The sequence below is a fragment of the Colletes gigas genome, unplaced genomic scaffold (genome assembly GCF_013123115.1).
Source record: "Colletes gigas isolate AHSC1104 unplaced genomic scaffold, ASM1312311v1 Colletes_gigas_Sc00015, whole genome shotgun sequence".
In the NCBI taxonomy this organism is placed as follows: Eukaryota; Metazoa; Arthropoda; class Insecta; order Hymenoptera; family Colletidae; genus Colletes; species Colletes gigas.
Window position 1 is genome coordinate 1290316 of NW_025106644.1, and position 25881 is coordinate 1316196.

Genomic DNA, 25881 nt, shown 5'->3' on the forward strand with positions numbered 1-25881 from the left:
AAGAGATCCTATTTCGACGATGAACGAAATTCCTGATACAATCGTACCAATGCACTATTACTTTCGAGGCCATCGCGTTCGAACTGTTTAAATGGGCTATTCTTGGCCGCCGAAGGAATCGAATTCTCTAGCCGATCAGCTGATCGATCGACCAAGAATCCAGCGACGCTGAAAGAGAACCGCCAACGCCCACTTTCACAGAGCGAATTCAAAATCCATATTTTGGTATCGGAAACAGGATTTTATCGTCGATAATTAGATATTAAAAATAATGCTTCCTGGACGGAGTTCAGAATTTAAAAAAAAGGTTATTTTACATCGAGTAAACTAATAGCAATTCACGTGGAACTATTACGGGAACGTCATTTATTAAAAAGACGAATTTCTCTCGGATTACGAACATCGCTGCGGGGCATTCTTCGTAGCTTCTTGCAACGGATACCATAAACTCGGATGCATAATTTATATAACGCTCAGGACCCCACTTTAGAATACCTAAATCTCTTCTCGTGCTCTGCTGTTTCTTTCAAAAACGTTGTCGTCGTTACTCTGGGGGCATTCTTCGCCAGCAATCCTTTGAGTTTAGTAACGAAGATCCCTTTGACGAGAAAACGTAAACAGTAACTAACAAGCCAACGTCAAGACCTGCCTAGAGAATTTCAGTAAACTTAACGAGGGTGTTTTTTTTGGAGGAGGAGGCGCCATCTATAGCAATATTAGTAATCGAATCTAGTAGACAAAATTTACTAAACTCGTTTTATTGCTTGTTCAACAATTAGATTTCAATAAATATCCAGTGACACAAAATTTCACTGAATTTCCAGCAACAATACATTCATAAAATACATTCTTTTGCTTGTTCAAATATTGGATTTCATTAAATTTCCAGCAACAAACAATATTCTTTTGCTTGTCCAAAAATTAGATTTGACTGATTTTTTAGTAACAAAAAATTCACTGAACAAATTCTATTGCTTGTTCAAAAATGAGATTTGACTAAATTTCCAGCAACATAAAATTCACGAAATACATTCTGTTGCTTGTTCAAAAATGAGATTTGACTAAATTTTCAGCATCAAAAAATTCACAAAATACATTCTGTTGCTTGTTCAAATATTGGATTTCATTAAATTTCCAGCAACAAACAATATTCTTTTGCTTGTCTAAAAATTAGATTTGACTGATTTTTTAGTAACAAAAAATTCACTTACGAAATCCTATTGCTTGTTCAAAAATGAGATTTGACAAAATTTTCAGCAACAAAAAATTCACAAAATACATTATGTTGCTTGTTCAAAAATGAGATTTGACTAAATTTCCAGCAACAAAAAATTCAGAAAATACATTATGTTGCTTGTTCAAAAATGAGATTTGACTAAATTTCCAGCAACAAAAAATTCACAAAATACATTCTGTTGCTTGTTCAAATATTGGATTTCATTAAATTTCCAGCAACAAACAATATTCTTTTGCTTGTCCAAAAATTAGATTTGACTGATTTTTTAGTAACAAAAAATTCACTGAACAAATTCTATTGCTTGTTCAAAAATGAGATTTGACAAAATTTCCAGCAACAATAAATTCACAAAATACATTCTGTTGCTTGTTCAAAAATGAGAATTGACTAAATTTTCAGCAACAAAAAATTCACAAAATACATTCTGTTGCTTGTTCAAAAATTGGATTTCATTAAATTTCCAGCAACAAAAAATTCTGTTGCTTTTTCAAAAATTAGATTTCACTAAATTTCCAGCAATTAAAAGTTCACAAAACCCGTTCTTTTTTCCTTGCAACAATTAGATTTCACTACATTTTCAGCAACAATAAATTCGCAAATCATATCCTTTTGTATATTCAAAAAATAGATTTCATTAAATTTTCAGCAAAAAAAATTCACAAAATACGATATTTTGTTTTTGCAAAAATTAGATTTGTCTAAATTTCCAGCAACAATAAATTCACAAAATACATTCTGTTGCTTGTTTAAAAATTAGATTTCAGCAAATTTCCAGCAACAAAAAATTCTTTTACATTGTTCAAAAATTAAATTTCATTAAATTTCCAGCAACAAAAAATTCTTTTACTTGTTCAAAAATTAAATTCCATTAAATTTCCAGCAACAAAAAATTCACAAAACACTTTCTGTTGCTTGTTCAAAAATTGGATTTTATTAAATTTCCAGCAACAAAAAATTTACAAAACACTTTATGTTGATTGTCCGAAGATTAGACTTGATTAATTTCCAGCAACAAAAAATATCCATTTGCTAGTACAAAAATTAAATTTTACAAAATTTCCAAGCAACGTTGCTGCTCCATTTTGCTCGAAAAATTCAGAAGGGATGTTGATTTTATTTTTCGTAAAATAATATTTTTTTTCAATGTAACAACATCGTTCGAATTTTAAATATTCTTTTAATTTTGTGAAAGTTGTTTCATTAATTTCTGTTGCTGTTACACTCTACGGCTAGTTACGGATCAATCAGTCGTTGAATCTGTGTTAAACATATTCAACGACCCCCTATATGCAAAGTTTGACGCAATAGGTGGACTGGGGAGGCGAGTCACGACGCTCCTTTGTAAGTTTAATCGAATATGAAAAATGGGATCGACTCGAAATAGGATGAGAAACTGCGATATTCTTGGGAATTCAGAGACAAGCGGAGTGGGACTCGGTCTAGATATTCCGCGAGACCGTGATTTATGCAACTCCATATTCAGCGAGAGACGCGATAAACACGAGAGTACACGGCGAACTGTAGTCCCCGCGTCTCCTAGCTGAGAAGGATCGGAGCGCGTATATGAAATCTGCTTTGTACCGCATAACCGTCGCCAAGCTTTGCAAGTACTGACACACCGCAGCTGATGTTCTTTGGTTCCGACGAAACGGTAGCCCCCAAAATGCACCAAAGCCTAATCTAACCATATATGCAAGAGCTAGGGACAGTCAAAGTGGATTAGTGGTTTCCAAATGTTTTGGAGGGCAAAGAAACAATTTTCTATAACCACATATATTCTACATAAGATTCTGTTCTAACTTTCATTTAAATTATACAAAAAATTTTATAAAAATTTTTTTTCTGTCATTGCAGTATCAATAAATCAGTTGATGAAGTTTAAAAAATTATGGTGTGTTTACTTTATTCATTCTTTAAAAATTTTGTAATGTTTTTTTTCTTAAGTGTTTATGAGAGGGCAGGAAATTTTTTAATTATCTTTTCAGTGTAATTGGGGGTCCCCCGTACGCGTGAAGTCCCAATCGTTAGAAAAGGGTGACAAAGGGCGAACAGATGCTAACAATGCCCGTGAATTTGTGGACGACACGTGGCACGAGCGTGTGACGTGTGTTTGGGAAACGCAAAAACGCGACATCGTTGAAGATCAAAGAGTTGAGAGACTCGGTAGTGGCTAATTATTGCAACGGAGCACAGAGCACCAAAGGGATAGTTAGGGCCACTATTACTGAACAGCTTTTGTACACGCATCTAACCAAACAAAGCACAAAAATAAATACATCATTCTCCAAATAAATAATAATACTTGCAATAAAAATCGAACAAAGCTTTCGGAAAAAAGATTAAAATATTTAATATTAACACATTCCTGACGGGAATCGAGAATTCTCGTTTTACTGAAATTTACATTACCGACGGGAAACGAGTATTCTCGTTTTACTGAAATTTACATTACCGACGCGAAACGAGTATTCTCGTTTCATTGAAATTTACATTACCGACGGGAAACGAGTATTCTCGTTCTACGACAAGCGTGTGTTTTTCTAGTAAGTTCTCCGATAACGGTACTATTTATGACCAGTGGTGCATTTTTATATTTATCCTACACATTCTAACATATATTTATTACTGTTTTTCTGACAGCTGAACACACCACAGCAGTTAATTTAAAAGCTTATTTTTTGTTTAAATACATCACCCATGTGTTAAATATTAAAATAAAAAAATATTGAATGTGTTGAAACATGGTAAATATAAAAAGTTCTTTCAGCAGAGAACCGAGGCGAGAGAGTGGAGGATGATGCTGGGGGCGTCGACAGGTGTCTGGAATAGTATTTCGGCGCTCAACGCGTGCAATCTGTTCGCCGGACGAAAAAAGAAGCCGGGATATGCATATAACTCGAGGGGAGAGATTCGATGCGCGCAACTCTGAGGCGGTTAATCGGCTTTGACGGGTCTCACGATCGTTAGGTGGCACGCATTCGCACAGTCGAACAGGCAGGGAAGCCATCCGCATTATTTTAGCTCCAACGGATGAGCCGTAGACTGTGCGCTGTACGTGACCCGAGAGCGCAGATATGCGTTAACGCTGCACTCGTTGCGCTCAGCTAACGACTGGGGAACCCGGTCGATCAACAATCGTTGGGTTCCTGTCGCTCGAACGCAAATCGACGATCTAAAATCGCGATTATATCTGTTTCGACGGTAAACACTGTTCGTTTCACTTAACCGGGTAAAAATGATTTCAAATAAGCGGGTAGGAATAATTTCACGTAAATGATGACTGACACATCCCCAAACCGTAATATTCGTGAATTTTTCCGTTAACATGATTCAAAAATATGTAATTTAAACTTTAATGTCTCTTTTCTTGAAACTGAGAAAAGTGGAGATCCAATTCCTCGCACAACCGGTGAAAAAATTATTTCGTTCGTCTAAAGAAAGACTTATTTCACTTAACCGGGGAAAGATGATTTCATATAACCGGGTACGAATAATTTCACGTAAATGATGACTGACAGCTCCTCAAATCGTAATACTCGTGAATTTTTCCGTTAACATGATTCAAAAATATGTAATTTAAACTTTAATGTCTCTTTTCTTGAAACTGAGAAAAGTGGAGATCCAATTTCTCGCACAACCGGTGAAAAAATTATTTCGTTCGTCTAAAGAAAGACTTATTTCACTTAACCGGGGAAAGATGATTTCACATAAGCGGGTAGGAATAATTTCACAATTTAACATCGCCAAATTTACTGGAGAGAAACTTGGATCTAACAGTTGTCTTCCCTAAAGCATTAGTCATCGCCTGGTTTTTACTTTCTAGTTCCAAGTCTTCATTCGTTGTCTTACTCATAGCAATTAGGACCTAAGGTCATTCTCCCCCACCGAACACGATAATACATACGTATCCCTCGGAAAATTATGTCCGAAGCATCTTTTAGTGTCTGTCATCCTGGGTATCCGGTTCTTAGAAGTCTGAGCACTTAGCGTCAATTACTGTCAAGCTTAAATACAGTCTTGTAATTCTATGTTTTGCAAGAGATTGTTACTGAGCTGTATTCTTAAGTTATAAAACACTCTCTGGACGAGTCAGGTGTTTCTTTCCCACCTATGTTTAGTTACTAGCCGACGATTTTTTTCAGAGGAAAGCGATAAGACATGTGCGTGACATCGAATGTCAATCAGTAATGAAATTTGAAATTTTTATACTTGTATCCTTATGAGAGTATTATCAATGCACTGGTGACATTCTCCTGATGAAAATGAGTCCAAACACGACCTGGTTTGGACTACTTTTAATTTTGACTTATCAAAACCAATTTTGAAAAAACCAGATTATGTAAAATTAAAAGTTGTCCGAAAGGTGTCGTGTTTGGACTCGTTTTCATCAGGAGAATCTCGCCAATCTCATTCTGCAAGAGATTAATGAAAATTTTTATATTTGTCGTTTTATTTTCACGCCACTATTACCAATGTATTAGCAAGATTCTCCCGATGAAAATGAGTCCATACACGACCTAGTTCGAACTACTTTTAATTTTAACTCGCTCAAATTATTTTTGAAAAATTCCAAATTACGTACAATTAAAAATTGTCCGAATGGTGTTGAGTTTGGACTCATTTTCACCGGGAGGACCTTGCCAACACATTGGTAATAGTGTCGTAAAGATAAAACGAAAAATATAATATCTTGATTTTCATTGGTGGATGATTCCATTAGTAAGAATCTGAAATAACCACCCCACTCTTGTTTTAATTTCCCACCCTGCGTCGAAACTTTCTTAAAAAAACCCTCGAAAGGGTTTACCTCTATTTAAATGGCCATTCGTTATACGATATCTACCTCCTTTTCATTCTGACCAGCCTTCTGCATGATGTCTGACAACGGTCTGAGCCCACTGCTGACCGCATTGTTTTGTTGTTGTTGCTGTTGCTGCTGCTGTTGTCGCTGATCTTTCTTGGTGATGATAGGTCGACCCAAAGCGCGCAACTGCTGCACCCTGGTGTGCGTTCGAAGAGGCACTTCCGCTTCCTGTCTTCGCCTCGTGTCCGAGGCTGTCCTCGACAATTTCGCCGTGGGCTTCTTCACCGTGATCCCAGCGTTTCCGGTCGAGTTCCTCGTCGCGTCTCCTCGGTGCAACGGGGAGGCCCTTTTCGTTTCAATATCACCGAGGTCACTTTTTCGTCCATTTCTTTACTGTACGAAATTTTACGCGTTCGCCGTCACGCGATTCAAGTTTGCAAATAACTTTCGAAAGAATAACCCGAAAAGAAATCAAAACGAACTAGAAGTCTCGAAAATGGGTTGTTTTACGGTAAAATGTAGGATTGAAAAGAAAATTTGTAAAGAAATTTTCGACCTCATTCGTAGTTTGATGTTCAAAATGTTAAACGAGCGATCACAATGGAAATAAAATGTAGAATTCTTGGCTATAGATGGAGTTATATCGAGTATCAAATTTGAACATTAACAAACGAAACTGAAAAATTGAAGAAAAAAAAAAATTGTAAGTCAACAAATGGATCGTACTATGCAATATTACAATAAAAATAAAAACTAAAATTCTTGACAAATAGAGGAACTTATATCGAGTTTTCAATTCGATCATTAACGAATAAAATTTGAAAAAAAAAAAAACAAAAATAAAATAAAATAAAAATTGTAAGCCAATAGATGGATCGTTCTAGGGAATATATTAACGAGTAATCACAACAAAAATAAAAACTAAAATTCATGGTCTCAAACGAACTTATATCGAGTTTTAAATTTGATCATTTACGAATGAAATCGAAAAATTGAAAAAAAAAAAATAAAAATTATAAGTCAATAGATGGATCGTTCTAGGGAATATATTAACGAGTAATCACAACAAAAATAAAAACTAAAATTCATGGTCTCAAACGAACTTATATCGAGTTTTAAATTTGATCATTTACGAATGAAATCGAAAAATTGAAAAAAAAAAATCTATACTCGCGAGTTTTGCGAACACGCGCGACAGATAGTTTCGTATGATCAGAGTCGAGAAAATGTTACCCCTCGGCCTCGTCGTCCGTCACGTTTCGAAGGAGATCCTCGTGCTCTCTGTATCGAAGATGTTTTTCCGGCTCGAAATCCGAGCTGTCCTCCAGCTGTCGCGTTCTGGCCGCGAGCGTGCCCATTTCGATGGCCTTGACCTGCAGCTCCAATCTCTGGAGCATGTCGGTGCTCTCCACCGCGGGGCCTTTCTGTTTGTTGAGGATCAGATCGAGGCTGATCGGTGCGGTGGTGTCCTCCGCGGACATGGCGATCGGCTGAATGATCTTCGAATCCTTAAACGCCTTCAGCTTCTCTTGGAAGCTCGGGTCGATCGTGATGTTCGCCTTCCTTTGGACCGTGGGCGTCGTTCGTTCGACGATACTGACTCGATTACTCCCGAGATTCCTCTTCTCCACCACTTTCAGTCCACGATCGCCCTCCACGAGTTCCCACTGTTTCAAATTCTCCAAGGCAGGAGGGCCTAACCTTCTCGGCAATCTGGGACCAGCTTCCTTGGTCTGCCGCTGCGCGATATGGCGCTGCTGCTGCTGCCCGTCCGTCACGACGCTCCTTCGAATCGAACTTCTGCTCGGTTGCGTCCGAGAGAAAGGGCTCTCGCGATCGTCCATGACCGAGACACTTTCGCGCGCGCTTTCGCTGAAAGACGAACGTGCTCCCTCTCGCTACCTCGTTTAAACGTTCGTACGGTCGTCTACGATCCCTCAACATCGATTCATCGGGACTGCGGAACGGACGTCGTCAGGCCGTAGGCTCGATTTCTGTCAGAAAAACATGCGTCCTTTCGTTATGGATGCCCGCGCTCCCCGTCGATCCTCGAACGACCATCACTGTTTCAGCGTTCACATTTAACCCTTAAACCGTGGAACGAGACACGACCCGGCCATCTCGCGTTTGGCAAAACAATTACATAGAATTATCGACAAGCAGGAAGCAGCGACGCGCATACGTAGGCACATATCGCGAGAAAAAAGCTTTCCTCGGAATTGAGGCGGGCACGTTGCGATCAAAGCTCGTGTTTGGCTCGAGGGACCGCCTTGGATCGCAAACAGGCGATTTTTTTTGGGGGGGGGGATCTAGCGGCGAATTGATCTAGACGCGTCGCGAGATTTATTCGTATCGAGATAGCTTTTTGCGCTCCGGGGAATTCAAATTTTTGCAAATCAAATTCATCCTCTTGTCGAGCATGTTTTATTTTTTTCTATATCAATGAAACTCATGGTAGATGTGATTTATGAGATTTTGGTAAATTGTCGCGATTATTAACCGAATTTCTATTTAGGTGAGTTTTCATACTCTCACTTAATCGTAAATTTCGTATTTAAGGAATTTGTATTTGCTATTAACGCGTTGATTACTATGGTGGTCACCGATGACCGGCGGTTCAATCCTACAACGTATTTTCAAAATTCTTATATATTTTTTAATAATGTAATTGCCATTAAGAATATTACAAAATAACAAGTAAGCCATTTAACTATTGAATATTTCTATTTGTTATGCTATGATTTATAAAAATTATTTTGCACGACCAGAGAAAGACTTATTTCACTTAACCGGGGAAAGATGATTTCAAATAAGCGGGTAGAAATAATTTCACAGATCTCTACACCGTTAATACTCGTGAATTTTTCCGTTAACATGATTCAAAAATATGTAATTTAAACTTTAATGTCTCTTTTCTTGAAACTGAGGAAAGTGGAGATCCAATTTCTCGCATAACCGGTGAAAACATTATTTCGTACGTATAAAGAAAGACTTATTTCACTTAACCGGGGAAAGATGATTTCACATAAGCGGGTAGAAATAATTTCACGTAAATGATGACTGACAGCTCCTCAAATAGTAATACTCGTGAATTTTTCCGTTAACATGATTAAAAAATATGTAATTTAAACTTTAATGTCTCTTTTCTTGAAACTGAGGAAAGTGGAGATCCAATTTCTCGCACAACCGGTGAAAAAATTATTTCGTACGTCTAAAGAAAGACTTATTTCACTTAACCGGGGGAAAATGATTTCATATAACCGGGTAGAAATAATTTCACACAAACGGAGGCTACTAAAACTGGAGCATCTGTTAAGAATAACTTTAGGAGGCCAGTGCACTATTATGCAAGGGTGGAAAGTCACTCAATTTTGCTCAAATTCCCCCCACCCCCTTCCTTCTGAGTACAAGTAAATAATCTACTATAAACTTTGATTTAATTAGGAAAAGTTGCATTGCATTTTGATCGCGATTCTAATTTTGACAATTAAAATTAGTAAAATTTGACAAATTCAAATTTATTAAATTTTACAAAATTCAAATTTGAACATTTCTCGTATTAAAATTTAACAAATTGTACAAATTCAAATTTGAAAAATGGTACGAATCAGAAATTGTCAAATTTTACAAATTTAAATTTGACATATCTCGTAGTAATATTTGAGAAATTGTACAAATTCAAACTTGTCAAATTTGACAAATTCAAATTTATTAAATTTTACAAAATTCAGATTTAAAAAATTTTGCAAAATTCGAATTTGACAAATTGCATTTTGCAATAATGTATTTTGCTAGACGCCAGTCGGGAACGCTATCACAGCTCCAATAAAACTCTGGAAAAGTACGGTCATCGTGGTTGATGAGTTCTCACGGATACGAGTGACCGACGAAAGAAAAAACGTGCAACGATATCGCGATGTGACCGCATACGTCGCGCCAAGCGATAACGCATGCGCGTGATCGAGCCTCGATCGTCGCGAGATCGAGCGATTGTCTAAACTTTTCCATCTGCGTGCACGGTTGTTTCCGATAAATAGTTGAAAACTTTATTTATAACGTCGAGTACACCAAATAAAAACAATAACGCTTAACGATTTTTTCACGGCAAACAACAATTTCCTATTGTAACAATAATAGTTATCGGTGTCTATTAATTGCTTACGATAGGAAAGTACAAGATACGAAGATTTCAAGTGTGTTCTGATATGGAGGCGTTTTATAGCGCTTTGGAGTATTAAATTGAATTAATGAAACGTTATAAATCTATGTAATAACAATATTTTTCAATGTGTGTTTCATTAGTAATAACTAAATCTAATTTTCTTTTAGATTACTTCAGAACTGATAAATAATTTTCAAATTTCAAAATACTGAACAATTTTTCTAGCTTTTTCTAAAGTAGTTAAAGCTCATATTACAACTGTTTTACTGAATGAAAAATCATTTTTAAAATATAATTACTATTCACCGACACGTTCACTGTCCAGTGACCCGCATGTGGGTCAAGGCGGTTTCGACTCGATAAAAATCGTACCGACGGAGCGTAGATGTATCAGAAAGATAATCCAGTATTGTCTCGAAGAGACGATGAAAAATGTATTGTTAGAGAAATTTTATAAACACCAAAATTGACAATTTTTCTTCCTTTTTCTAAAGTAGTTAAGCTCCTATTACATCTGTTTTAATAAATGGGAAATCAGTTTCTTTCAATCGGCGATAGTTCCACGAGTAACTTATATTTTAAAAATATAATCATTATTCACCAACACGTTCACTGTCCAGTGACTCGCATGTGGGTCAAGGCGGTAATCTATGTAATAACTATATTTTTCAAACTGTCTTTCATTAGTAATAACTCGATCTAATTTTCTTTGAAATCTCTTTACAACTAATAAATAAATTTCAAATTTCAAAATACTGAACAATTTTTCTTTCTTTTTCCAAAGTAGTTAAGTTCCTATTATAACTGTCTTCCGCGAGTAACTTGTATTTTAAAAATATAATTACTATTCACCAACACGTTCACTGTCCAGTGACACGTATGTGGGTCAACTCGATAAAAATCGAACCGACGAACCGTAGATGTATCAGAAAGATAATCCAGCATTATCTAGAAGAGACGATGAATATTTATTGCTAATAAAAATTTTATAAACATCGAAAGTGAATGTTATTTCATCCACGTTGATTAACCACTTTCAATTCGTCATAGCAATTACAGCAGAGCCCCGATTGATTACCCATGGTAACGAAAAGCGAAGTGAAACTATTATGAAAGTTATTTATTTAATATTTCCAAAGCCTTTTACCTTTATCAATCTTTAATTAGTTTACATTCCCGTTATTATCGCCGTAATAAGAACTCGAGCAAATTGTCCGAAGGCAATCTCTCCAGGGAGAGATTACCCGTCTCGAAACGAGCAAAACTACGCAACGCAAAGAACAAAGATACTTCCTGCCTTTTAATTCTCTTATTACCTCGACGCTCGATCGAATTAATTTCTTAATTGGTAAAAAAAATTACGAATCGTTCCATCGAACAAAACAGCCGATTCGATTCGTTATCAGGGCGGTCTTGTTCGCCAAGAAAATCCAGGACTTAGTCATAAATTATCACAGCATGAGAATCCAAAAGAAACTGGCACGCTGTTTGCTCGATAAAAGCAAACAATTTATACTCGAATTCCAAAGTTTTCAACCATCTTTCTAAAAAAAAAACCTGTGCACGAGTATGGACAAAAAATAAAAATCGATAAAAATTCAAGGAAAACCGATTTCCTTCGCGAGACACGCTCCCTCTGGCGAGCCACCGAACAACCATTTTTTTCCGTCGTTTTATCGCGAACCCGTTGTTTCGGCCACACTTCATGCTTACACTTTCGTAACGTTAAACGTTTCTCAACTGCGACGAGCCACGGAGGGCCAAGAAACTCGCGCAACGTGCAACGATTATCGCGTAAAACGAGGACGAGAGAAGCTACTCGATCGACGGGTTAAATTTCTTATCGTCGCGCGATCGTGGATGACGAAAGTTCCTGTATTGTTTCTGAGATATTTCGTTGTCGACGGAAGGGTGGATTTTAAAGGCGAAAAAATCCAACGCGAAGACGAGGAAAACCAGTAGCGAAAGGTTGCCCGCGAACGACCACGAAGAACTGGGTCCATTTCCCCGGCGACGATAAGCGACCGGCCAACTCGACTTCGTCGACCTGTTATCAGTGGTAGATGCTGATAAGCGATAGCGTTTTACACCTAACTCGGAACCCGGGAGAAAAATATATCCGTCGACGACTTAATTCACGTTTTATGAATAGTTGTAGTACAAATTTTTGTGTATCAATTTGTATATAAATTTTGGGCCACGGCTACTAGACTGTAGGAAGTTATGACTCGACACGGAAATTAATTTGATATTCGAAAAAGTGGAAAATGTTAAAAGTGAATTCTAAAATTTATTTTTGTGTTACTTGTGGAGGGTTGTACTCAAAGGGTGATAGAAACGTTTATTTTTAAGACGTAGTTCATATTTTGTACTAACTTTTGGTGAAGGTTGATGGTCAGATTAAAATGTGGTGAAAGTGTTACTATTGTATTGGCGAGATTGTCACGATGAAAATGAGTCCAAACACGACCTGGTTCGGATTACTTTTAATTTTAACTCAAATTATTTTTGAAAAATTCCAAATTACGTACAATTAAAAATTGTCGGAATTGTGTCGTGTTTGGACTCGTTTTCATCGGGAGAATCTCGCCAATACATTAGTAATAGTGTCGTAAAGATAACAGAGCTAAGTGTTTTTTCCCCATCTATTTTTATTTGGTGACGTCGAAGGTCACCTGTTAATGATATTAAACGTTTTTATACTTATATCCTTGTGAGAGTATTATCAATGTATTAGTGAGATTCTCCCGATGAAAATGAGTCCAAACACGACCTGGTTCGGACCACTTTTAATTTTAACTCACTCAAATTATTTTTAAAAAATACCAAATTACGTACAATTAAAAATTGTCCGAATGGTGTCGTGTTTGGACTCGTTTTTATCGGAAGAATCTCGCCAATACATTAGTAATAGTGTCGTGAAGATAACAGAGCTAAGTGTTTTTTCCCCATCTATTTTTATTCGGTGACGTCGAAGGTCACCTGTTAATGATATTAAACGTTTTTATACTTATATCCTTGTGAGAGTATTATCAATGTATTAGTGAGATTCTCCCGATGAAAATGAGTCCAAACACGACCTCGTTCGGACTACTTTTAATTTTGACTTACTCAAATTATTTTTGAAAATTTTTTAATTATGTTAAATTTAAAGTTGTCCGAATGGTGCCGTGTTTGGACTCGTTTTCATCGAGAGAATCCTGCTAATACATTGGTAATAGTCTCGTGAAGATAAAAGAGTCAAGTGTGAGAATTTTTCCAGATAAGAATGATAAAATACATACGTGACATGCAATATCATCCAGTAATGAAATTTGAATTTTTGTACTTGTATCCTCGCGAGAGTATCGTCAATATGTTGGTGAGATTCCTCCAATAAAAATGAGTCCAAACACGAGCTGGTTCGGACTACTTTTAATTTTGATTTGTCCGAACTCATTTTTGAAAAATACTCAATTTTGAATAATTAAAAATTGTCCGAATGGTGTCGTGTTTGTACTCGTTTCCCTCGGGAGAATCTCACCAATCTCATTTTGCAAGAGATTGTTAAGTAGTCCTACTCTTAAAATAATTCTTATAACCTATAATACTTTTACTATATAACGTATAGTACTTTTTCTTCTAAATTTGTTTCCGAATATTCTAAATAAAATGTAACACAAACAATAAATCACGAATAAAATTTAACCCAAATCGCTAATATTTACAACTTTCCCACAACTTCAATCATGCAATCTAAAACCCGTCAAATCGGCTTCTAAAATCTACCATTAATAGTTTCAAAGAATTAAATATTACGCGAGAAACATAGGAAATGGCGTGCACGCGTCGTGAATAGAACCGGATTAAACGAAACGCGTGGTGCTGTTGATCGTTTATCAACCAGCAATATCAACGCGTATCTACGGATTGGCTTTACAACTCCGTTCGAGTGGCTGCCACGTCAGAATATTATCTTCGGGCCGCACCGTCTCGAGACCCGCGAATTTTTCCGAAGGACGTTCATTCGTAATCGCTTCCCTCGATCGTTGATCAAAGCTGCGGCGAAATTTGTACGGACTGGGAACGCGTCTTTTATCGTGGACGACCGTCGAATGTTCTCCGCGATTATTCTTTCGCGCGCGAGTCGGGCAAAATTAGAAACGCGCCGGTACGTTGGAGCGCGGCCAGGACTTTTAAAGCGACGCCAGCGACTCTGGGAATCGTCCAGAGATGGACAAAATTCTTACGCGGACCAAAATGGCGGCGAAACGATGCACCAGGGTGGTCCAGAAATTTTCTTTGTTTTAGTATTATTTTTGCTCGAATTTCTTGATTGAAATTTATTTTATTATACGGACGATGTATATTCTGTTTTTAATTAATTAATTGGATCTTGAGGGGAATTTCGAAAGCTTAGAGAAACCGGAAGTTATCTTCACGCTATTACTGGAGACAGGAATTTAAAGCAAATGGCGATGTTTAAAATTTGTCTAGTGTAAAAAATAAATTAAAATAGATGTAAAAATATATATTATTATTTCTTGGAGATTGGAATTTAACACTGAAACTACGAAAGTAATCAAAATAATCCATTTGTAATTTGTAATCAAATTTGTAAAAAATTTACTAGATTTATTGTGATTTTGTTATAAGAGAATGAATAAACATTTATGTCTATTGTATTATATATTTTTTTCAACTATCGTTTTAATTTTGATTTTGTAATTTTTAATGTTGGTAGAAATAAATTCACTATAATTGTCGCTGGTTCTAGTGATAAAAAACAAACTAAAATAGATACAAAAATCTGATAATCATTCGAGTTCCCTGAAAATCGATCGTTCCAAATAAAGCGGTATCTTGTTCGAAATTTTGTTTCTGCTACGACGAAAAAACAATCTTTACGACCGCTCTGTAATCGACGGTAGGATAAGATACGCGGTTATCGGGGACGCTTACAAGTGCTCGCGTACCATCGCGTAGGGGAAAGAAAAGAACGAAGAATAATAATGCCCGCAGAATGCTTCTACATCTTTTTCTTTCGAGCTGGTCGTGGTTGGTGCACGGAGACAGTTTTGTGATGAAAAGCTGTCCTTCGTGGCTCTTTGAAATCACATGTATTGCATGCGGCTGGTAAGTTGGCAACTAACAAAAGACTCGAACTGTTAGTCATCGATTTTAACGTGCTTTTGTAGAATGATAGTAAAGTGACCTCTGTTGGGGTATGTAAAATATTAAGTGTAGATATTCGATAGCTTTCAAGATACGAATAATTAAATAATTATAGGTTAGGTCTGTATATTAATTCCATTCAAAGGTGTTCTGCCACCCGTGGGGGATTCTAGACGCCAAAATAAGACGAAAATTAAGAATACCAATTTGTTGATGGAGGCTTCGTTAAAAAGTTATTAACGTTTAAAGTTCCGCCTGTACTGAATTTTTTTCTCGAAAATGCGCAGGATTTCCGGGGTATGTCTATTCACCAAAAATTATTGTAATTCGCCCCCGCAACCGAAAGTAATTTTTCCAGAACGATTTGAAATTTTTTTTTTCGTCGAAAAATTTTGGCATATAATTAGACTTTTGGTAAGAAATTTTTTTCTCGAAAATGCGCAGGATTTCGGGGGTATGTATATTCACCAAAAATTATTGTAATTCGCCCCCGCAACCGAAAATAATATTTCCAGAACGATTTGAAATTTTTTAATTTAATTGTTAATAACTTTTTAACGAAGCCTTAAATGAAAAATTGATATTCTTGATTTTCGTCTTATTTTGGCCTCTAGAATCTCCCATTAAAATTTTTCCCAGGGGTGGCTGAACACCCTGTATACATATAATAGATATGTAAAATACTAGGTGTAGATACTAAACACTTTTTAAGATATAAATAATTAAAGTGGGATAATTATAAATTAGTTCTGTATAATCTCACTGATTATTCATAGAATGTCTTATTAAATTTAATATCAATTCAATTCAAATGTTTCTGTGTATATTACACAATACATCTGTAAAATATTAGATGTAGATATTATAATCATAAGTTACTTCTGTATAGCTCCATCAACTATTCATTAATTCACTTCAAACGTCTTTGTGTATATTATGCAATAGACATGTAAGATACATATACATATGTCAATTGTGTTAATTGCTATACTATTACTACATCAATTAACTTCTACTTAGTACATATTTTCTTGCACTAGAAAAGTACAAAAAAATTTATGAACTGGATTAATATTAAATTTTACAACACATCCTTATGAGTCGTTTATACAAACCTAACCTAATAGTAGTTTATACAAACATAACCTTATAATTGTCCCACTTCGATTACTTATACTTTAAGAAGTGTTGGGCATCTAACCTAATATTTTATATAGACTAAAAGGGATCATTCTTCTAATTGCTACACTATTACAATATCAATTGACTTCTACTTGGTACGTATTTTCTTCCACCACAGAAATAGACAAAAATTTATGAACTGAATTAAAATTAAATTTTTGCAACACATCCTTATGAATAGTCGTTTATACAAACCTAACCTAATAGCAGTTTATATAAACATAACCTAATAGTAATTCATACAAACACAACCTAATAGTAGTTTATACAAACATAACCTAGTAGTAGTTTATACAAACCTAACCTAATAGTCGTTTATACAAACCTAACCTAGTAGTAGTTTATACAAACATAACCTAATAATAGTTTATACAAACCTAACCTAATAGTCGTTTATACAAACCTAACCTAGTAGTAGTCTATACAAACATAACCTAATAATAGTTTATACAAACCTAACCTAATAGTCGTTTATACAAACCTAACGTAATAGTCGTTTATACAAACCTAACCTAGTAGTAGTTTATACAAACATAACCTAATAATAGTTTATACAAACCTAACCTAATAGTCGTTTATACAAACCTAACCTAATAGTAGTTTATACAAACCTAACCTAATAGTAGTTTATATAAACATAACCTAATAGTAATTCATACAAACACAACCTAATAGTAGTTTATACAAACATAACCTAATAATAGTTTATACAAACCTAACCTAATAGTCGTTTATACAAACCTAACCTAATAGTAGTTTATATAAACATAACCTAATAGTAATTCATACAAACACAACCTAATAGTAGTTTATACAAACATAACCTAATAATAGTTTATACAAACCTAACCTAATAGTCGTTTATACAAACCTAACCTAGTAGTAGTCTATACAAACATAACCTAATAATAGTTTATACAAACCTAACCTAATAGTCGTTTATACAAACCTAACGTAATAGTAATTTATATAAACTTAACCTAATAGTAATTTATACAAACATAACCTAATAATTGTCCCACTTCGATTATTTATATTTTAGAAACTATCGAGTATCTGCATCTAATATTTTACATACATATACCAAAATAGATAACTCTGCTATCATTCTGAAGAAGTACATTAAAATTGAAGTAAAATAGTTAGTGTCTTTTTCTTGTAAGATTACGCAGAAATGAAAGAAGATATGACTAACAATACGACGCGTTGTTCGTTGCAGTGTTTCCATTCCGGAGGTCCCAACGATCATTTTAATAAATTCTTTCCTAGCGTGTAACTAACCAAGCGACGTTTTGCATCTTTCCACGAAGGTGGCGCGACAAACAGTGCGCGAAAGTCGTTGGAGCGAACGACCGATTAACGGAGACGCGACAATTAAATCGAGGCGACAGAAGAACGACAAACAAACAATAGACGGCCGGGCAAAAAAGCACCGCGGAGAAAATTTATTTCCCCGTTTACGCTACCGAACAGTCGTTCGACAGGAGTTTTTATTCGTTCGAACGCGAAACATACTTCCATTGCATAACTTGAACCTGCAATTTTCATTGAGAAGCTTATCTTTTATTCAGTATTTCTTTCCACTGGGTGACCTCAAACTATTTTTGTATAGTTTCAACCGTGTCTATCCCGGGTTTGAGAAATTGCAAGAAATGATTGGTATAATTATAACTAATTGCAACTATTGCTTCGAAGATTACAGAATGGGGAAAATTATTATTAATAAAAAAAAAAACCGTGTCTATCCTGGTTTGAGAAATTGCAAGAAATGACTGATATAATTATAACTAATTGTAACTATTGCTTTGAAGATTACAGAATAAAATTATTATTAATAAAAAAATCGTGTCTATCCATGGTTCGCGAAATTGTAAGAAATGACTGTTATAATTATAACTAATTGCAACTATTGCCTTGAAGATTGCAGAACAAATTAATTTTATTAACAAAAAATAGATTATTAAAAAAAAAAAAATCGAGTGGAAAATTAAGATCAATTTCGATGAAGGTTTGATGTAGGATTTTTCGAATCGTTCCGAAGAGCAATTTTCGCAGAGTGACTCGAGATCGTTTCAGGAACTAGGCGCGTAACGTAGAAACCGAGTCGTTTCAATTACATACTTCCCGTACTTTTTTAGCCGACCAGGGAATAATGGTCCGTCGGATGGGCGGTTCGATTCGAGTTTCCTCGCTGAATCCGTAATTAAAACCTCCGTTGAAACGTGTACCGGGCGTCCCGTGCTCGATAAAACGTTCTTTTTTTTTTTTTTGCCGATCGAGAGACTAGCCGGGAGTTCCAGAAAGCGGTATTTGAAATTTCTTTACGCGGCGAACTGTCGGACACGGTGATTTCGAACTTTGCACGCGTATTCGTTTACATCTTTTATGAGTAATTAATACAGTGTTCACTACACAATTGCCAAATACAGATAGATAATAAAAATACTATAAAATTGAGAAGATTGTGAAATTTAACAATACAAATTACCTAAAATAAATAAAAAATAAATAAAAAATACCCCAAAATTGAAAAAAGATTGTGGAATTTAAAAATTCGTATTTCCTAAAATAAATAAAAAAATGCATCTAAAATTGAGACAATGTAAAGAGACGAAATAAAAAAATACTTAAAAATTGGAAATATTACATAACTTAAGAATTAAAATTCTCTAATATAAATAAAAAATATTCTAAAATTGAGAAGATCGTTAACCTAAAAATTAATATTCTCTAAAATAAATAAAAAATACTCAAAAATTGAAAAGATCGATCGTGTAACCTAAAAATAAAAATTCCCTAAAATAAATGAAATATACTTTGAAATTGAGAAGATTGTCCAATCTAAAAATAAAAATTCTCCAAAATTAATAAAAAATACTCCAAAATTGAAAATATCACATAACCTAAAAATCGAAATTCTCTAAAATAAGTAAAAAATACTCCAAAATTGAAAAGATCGTGTAACCTAAGAATTAAACTTCTCTAAAATAAATAAAAAATAATCCAAAATTGAAACCGCGAAATCTAAAAATAAAAATTCTTTAAAATAAATGAAAAATATTCTACAATTGAGAAGATCGTTAACCTAAAAATGAGAACTCCCCAAAATAAATAAAAAATACTCCAAAATTGGGAATATCACATAACCTAAAAATTGAAATTCTCCAAAATAAATAAAAGATATTCTATAATTAAGAAGATCGTTAACCTAAAAATTAATATTCTCTAAAATAAATAAAAAATACTCAAAAATTGAGAAGATCGTATAACCTAAAAATTAAAATTCCCTCCAATGAATAAAAAATACTCTAAAATTGAGAAGATCGATCGTGTAAAGTAAAAATAAAATTTCCCTAAAATAAATGAAATATACTTTGAAATTGAGAAGAATGTCCAATCTAAAAATGAAAATCCCCCAAAATAAATAAAAAATACTCCAAAATTGAGAATATCACATAACCTAAGAATTAAAATTCTCTAAAATAAATAAAAAATATTCTAAAATTGAGAAGATCGTTAACCTAAAAATTAATATTCTCCAAAATAAATAAAAAATACTCAAAAATTGAGAAGACCGTATAACCTAAAAATTAGAATTCCCTTCAATGAATAAAAGATACTCCAAAATTGAGGAGAGACCATGCAACCTAAAAAATAAAAACGCCCGCAAAATGAATAAAAAATACATTAAAATTGTGAATATCACGTAACCTAAGAATTAAAATTCCCTAGACTCTGAAATGGCTTCGACACGCCCGTTTCGGGGCTAATCGTCGTTCGATCCAAGGCGGTCCCGGCGCGTGTAATTTCTAATTAATACGTGGACTGTCGAACGGATACGAGCCGAACGTATTCGTTCAGATATCAATTTGCGATAATCGATCGGGAATAACTAATTTACCTTGCTGTAGACATTATCGCGGCCGTCGACTCTATTACTTTGCCCCTCATCGTCGACCGACAGACCAGATATTCCGTTTGGAAAGATCTCCGCGGATTCCCGTCGCGGCGGATTTGTTCGAGCAAACAAGCAACAGTTCCGCGGAATTGAATTAACCTACACGATATAACCACGAGACCGCGAGCGTACTAATTAGCCGTGAGCCATTCCCGGGCAGGAGTCGTAACCGTGGAATTACGCGCAACTTATATAAACCGTTAACTCTTATTTTCCATTCCGACTGTTTTATTCCGCGACACGGCCCAACTTCTTTCCCCTCCCTCTCTCTCTCTTTCTATCGTCGTTCGCGAGCGAAGTCGGAAAACGAGTCCAATGACGACACACCGATTCTCTTTAACCCACCCGGCGTCACCGTCCTTCGATTCCCCCGATCGCCGCGCACCTTTATCTCCACCGCCACGGATAAGCGACGCGTCCAAGGATACGCGCGCACCGCCATTTTCGACGGCTGCGCGCCACCGCTGCGCACGCGTCGCCTTTGCCGACGAGCCGACAGAAAACTAGGGCTGGGACTAATCGAATCTAGTAACTATCGCGCGTAAAGGAAATAGAAACGATACAATACGTGGCGTAAAACTGGCTTAGTTCGTTCCACAATAAACGTCTCGAACCCTTTGGTATAACGTTATATAAAATTACGTAGAATTATTTTACGAATAAGAATAATTCGACAGAATTTTTTTTCCCCAGCTAAAACTCTAATTATTTCTGTGTTAATTCCAGGGATCTGCTCAGTAATTATTACCTCTCTCATGAATTCGATTTTGCTTTGCGAGGTTGATTAAAAATAGCTAATCAAACAAAAATATTATTGCTTTTACAACAATGTTTATCGCAATTTTTTCCAAGAAGGCATTCGTACGACTGCGTTATTTAAATAACGAGGATACTGCCGATGCATTTAAATATTATATATGGTCATCGCGTTGATTCGCGTTAGGCATACCGATGAATCGGCGAAACCGATAATTCTTGGAAGATGATTAATAATCCACGTGTGTATAAATCAACGTCGAGCAAAATGTAATCGAATTAACGATAAGCAAAAACGATTACAACCGTAATTAGCAATCGATACCACGAATAAAATCTTTGATCGGTTTTTGTAATCGTCAATTGCTGCCAACGACGTTTAAAATTGTAATAAAATTACAATTATGTAAATTTAGTTGGAATAGTCAGTTGCAACTAATCATTCACACATTTGTACATCTTTTTCATACACTTCTCATAAATAAGTTTAGAACAAATATATGAAAAAGTTGATTTTCTATTAATGATTACAAAATACTATGTAATCGACTATGATTAACTTTGTAAATGTATAAATATATACAAATATAGCAATTTGTGTCCGATATTGGTAGAGTACAATATCACGTGTGATCGTTCGAGGCTACCAACGGCCGAAAAATATAATCAGATTAATTATTGTTGAACAAAAATAGAGATGCAATATAGAATATTCAGATAATCGAATTGTATTCGTCGTATATTTGATCCACCGGTGTACTCGAATGTTTGAACGCGAAAAGAACGAACAAATATTTTCGTCCCAGCCCTAACAAAAACCTCGGTACACTCGCGTTAAACGCGTCAATTTCGCACGGTATCCGGAGCGCATCCAATCGGATCGACAAAAGATTCGCGCAGCCCAGTGATTCCTAACCACCGTACCGTGAAGCTGGCAACACTGTGCTACAAATATTTGGCACGAGAGTTAATAAATATTTTTACATCCTTCAGTTTCGAAAATTCTTACTGGATCCATTCGCGATTAACAATTGTACCAGGTTAGTTAAATTACCGTGCCACGAGCCCAACAAACATTAAGAACCGTGCCTTTCAAAACGACGATGGCAAATTTGGAACGTATTGCGCACGCTATAATTAGAAATGTCAGGCAAGACGCCTGTCACGACGTTCTAACGTCTGGTACTCCCATACGCAGACGATCTAACGCACACTGATCGTTCAAACAATTATTTCACATCGTCCAAATATTTAGCGTGCTGGAATCAATACGCGATTCAATTTTGCTATCACTGTTCTAAACTGTACCGTAAGCCATAACGCATCGACTGCCACGCTACGAGTCATCTCGTAGTCGGACGATCTGTCACTGCACGCCACCTACGAGCAAACAAATCGCAACGGCTGCTCGAACGAGGTATTGAAAAGCGTGCACTCGCGGAGCACCCGAATAAATAGAAGCAACACAACTAACGAGTTATCTCGTGGGTCGGCGTCTGTCTCGTAGCTGCGTCGGAAATCATTTTGTCCAAGAGAAAAAAGACCAACGCTGGCAGCGACGAGCGTGGTTAAAGAGGTTAAGAACCACCGTCCGTAGCGTGTCGCGACTGGTGGCGCGACGTTCGCGCTCGTCGCTCGAGACCAGTTTCCCCCTTTAGCGCATGCACTTCACTGTCACGTTCGCACTGTTTTCTGGTGACGCGTCGCCAACGACGGGAAAACTCAACGGGTGCGAGTTCGTTTCGCGTTTCGCGCGTTCTGGGCACGAGGAACGGGATCCTGCTCGCGTGTAAGCGGACGCACGCGCACGATCGTCGATGCGCGGACGAAGCGACGCGCCGCCACTGAAACTGATTTCTGCGTCGAGCCGTCTGCGCCGCCCGATCTCGCCGTGATCGCATCCGGTCGACGGAGCGCGCCGCGCGGCGCGTCGGTTCCGGTCGACGCTGGGCGATCGACGCGATATACAGCAAAAAAAATCTGCTTCCACCGGAGTCGCTACAACACCGACTGTGATCAACTGCGCGCGACCGGCGAAAGCCGCGTTCCGTGACTCACGGGTCTCCGAGCAACTAGCCGTCTCGCCTTCGCCTTGCCCCGCCCCGCCCCACCCCAAGCGCCTATCGTAGCGCGAGCTCAAAGTGCAAGTGCCGATAGCAGGCCCGTGCCCCCCGTCGACCGGGGCCCCCCGTCGTGAGCCCCAAATTTTCACATTTCCCGACTACTATCGCCTTTAGATCCACGAGAACGTATACTGTAATTTGAGAGGAACGTGTCTTAACACGTATGGATAAGTGTATGTATAACCTCTGATAAATATTTTAGGTTACGTTCGCGTTATTAACGTTTTTTATTGAGAATTTGTGCCGAAAGAGGCAAACGAACTGGTAATGCGAGCCGGAACATGCAAATCCGTGCTAACAGAAATCGAGAAGTCCCTTACCATTTTGCAGTTCAAGGCGTCCGTCTTCGAGACGCGAGTTCCGAGTTTTTTTACGCGTGAGAACGCCACTGGACACGTGGTCCTAGTGCGTGTGGGTACGCGCATGCGTGGCTTCGCTATTTATGCCTGGGCCAGCTGATCGCGCACCTGCTCACGCACGCGGCGCACACACACGCGTGAAACTCGTGTCCGTGGCGTTCTCACGCCGTAAAAACTTGTACCGCTTGTATCTCGAAAAGAAAGCCTCGAATTGCAAAATGGCAACGGACTTTTCGATTTGTATCGGGACGATAAATATGCATGTTTCAACTTGCTCCATTATTTGCAACAGTAGGGGAAGTATCGATGTTCTTTAAAATATTGTAATTTTTAGACGACAAAGAGCGAACGCTGCTCCTTTTTGGAAATATAATCACCGTTTTTTAATAATCGTTCCTTGCCCCGACGTTATCGAATTATTTACGAAGACCCGAGCGACGTTGATTAATTGGAACGTTGTTTACGCGCTTTCGCGCAAAATAAGAAAAGTTCGAGCGCTGTCATCTGGAAGCTCGCTTCAAAATCGATGTCAAGCGGTGCTCTCGTCGGAAAAATCGCGATTTACCTAGCTAATGGCGTATTTCAAGACGAGGTCTTTCGCTTTCTGTTATGTAAACATCGAACATTAACGTTGGACCATTGCAAAACATCGCCGCCGAGAATCGCTGCATCGACACGCGAGACAAGATTATTACGTGAATTTAAAACTTAACGATTTTTTAAAATAATCGACGCCCGGAATTTTGTTGATTTTTTCCCCAACAATAATAATATGTCACGATCGGTATAGTACTGAATTATTTTTTTTTTTTATTTTTCATGGAAAGAGTCCTGTTTTCCGGGGAAATTAATAATTAGAAGGCGCGAGGAAAGCTAATTTTGTTGGTGATTTGGCGGGGGGGGGAAGCGTTTGTCTGGTGAAATCGAGGGAACATCAGATTGAAGCAAACAATCTCGACCTTCCGTCGAGATCCCACGCGACGGACGAGCAGAAAAGAGTAGCGTCGATCGACGTCCCGATCTCGTCGCAGCTCCCACCGTCGATTCCACGGGCTTTCGATTCTCGCTCGAATCTCGCGCGCGTTTCACCGCCGCCATTGTGCCTCGGCGGAATATCGGTCGGGGGAAATATTTTTCACCTTTCGACGAGTCCCACGATCGAAATGCACGCGTTCCTCCAATTTTCTCGACGTTCTTGCGAAGTACATGCCTCCTCGCGAAGCGCGTGCACCAGTGATCGTGAATTCTCTAGATTTCCTAACAAAATTCCGAAATATTTCGAAAGAAATTTATCAAAATGTTATTTTCAGCGCCCGTTTGAGGAAAACTTTTCTGAGACACCCATCTAGTTATAAAAATTAATTCTGTGAATAAAATTTGTGCAATTTTGTGTACGATGGATAGTTTTAAGGGTTTCGGGTGTTCATGACTATGATAAAAGTAAGAATGTTTTAATTTGCGAAGGTTTAAGAATTTTCGAGAAGTATCAACGCGTTCACTGTCCAGTCTCTCAGCGGCGTATCTAATAGCGTGGTGATATGACCCATATACGGTTCATAGACAGTGAACTGTGTTGACGGTTGAAAAATCGTTTAACGAGTTCACTGTCCTGTCTCTCAGCAGCGTATCTAATAGCGTGGTGATATGACCCATACACGGGTCATAGACAGTGAACTGTGTTGACGGTTGAAAAATCGTTTAACGATTTCACTGTCCAGTCTCTCAACGGCGTATCTAATAGCGTGGTGATATGACCCATATACGGGTCATAGACAGTGAACTGTGTTGATGATTGAAAAATCGTTTAACGAGTTCACTGTTTAGTCTCTAGGTGGCGTATCCAATAGCGTAGTGTATGACCCATATACGGGTCACAGACAGTGAACTGTGTTGACGGTTGAAAAATCGTTTAACGCGTTCACTGTCCGGGTTCCTGGGCGGCGTATCCAATAGCGTAGGGATATGACCCATATACGGGTCACAGACAGTGAACGCGTTAAATAAAATGAAGAATGTGGTGATTTACAAATCTAAAGAAAGGCAAAAATTTGGTAAAAGGCACGATCACTGGCGCTCACCACTAACGCATTTTCTGCACGTAATTCGATTCGAGGAAAACTCGGACGCGAGTTCCCGGCGATCCTCC

General features: G+C 37.2%; 1 protein-coding gene across 18 annotated transcripts in view; it reads right to left on the bottom strand.

Moving 5' to 3' along the window:
• LOC122399983 (serine/threonine-protein kinase MARK2-like) overlaps positions 1 to 25881 on the bottom strand; it is a 138122-nt gene that overhangs the window by 45490 nt on the left and 66751 nt on the right. For 11 of the 18 annotated variants that reach the window (XM_043401120.1, XM_043401117.1, XM_043401116.1 and 8 more), the window contains exons 2-3: positions 7275 to 8035; positions 6081 to 6387 (exon numbers count right to left, since the gene is read on the bottom strand). The exons of 3 other annotated variants lie outside the window; for them this stretch is intronic. In XM_043401120.1, the coding sequence (XP_043257055.1) occupies positions 6081 to 6387; positions 7275 to 7885 (918 nt within the window). In that variant the 5' untranslated portion in view covers positions 7886 to 8035. Of the gene's footprint in view, positions 1 to 6080; positions 6388 to 7274; positions 9559 to 22561; positions 22695 to 22727; positions 23279 to 25881 lie in introns of those variants that run through there. 4 more of the 18 variants (XM_043401114.1, XM_043401112.1, XM_043401115.1 and 1 more) reach the window with 4 other exon arrangements.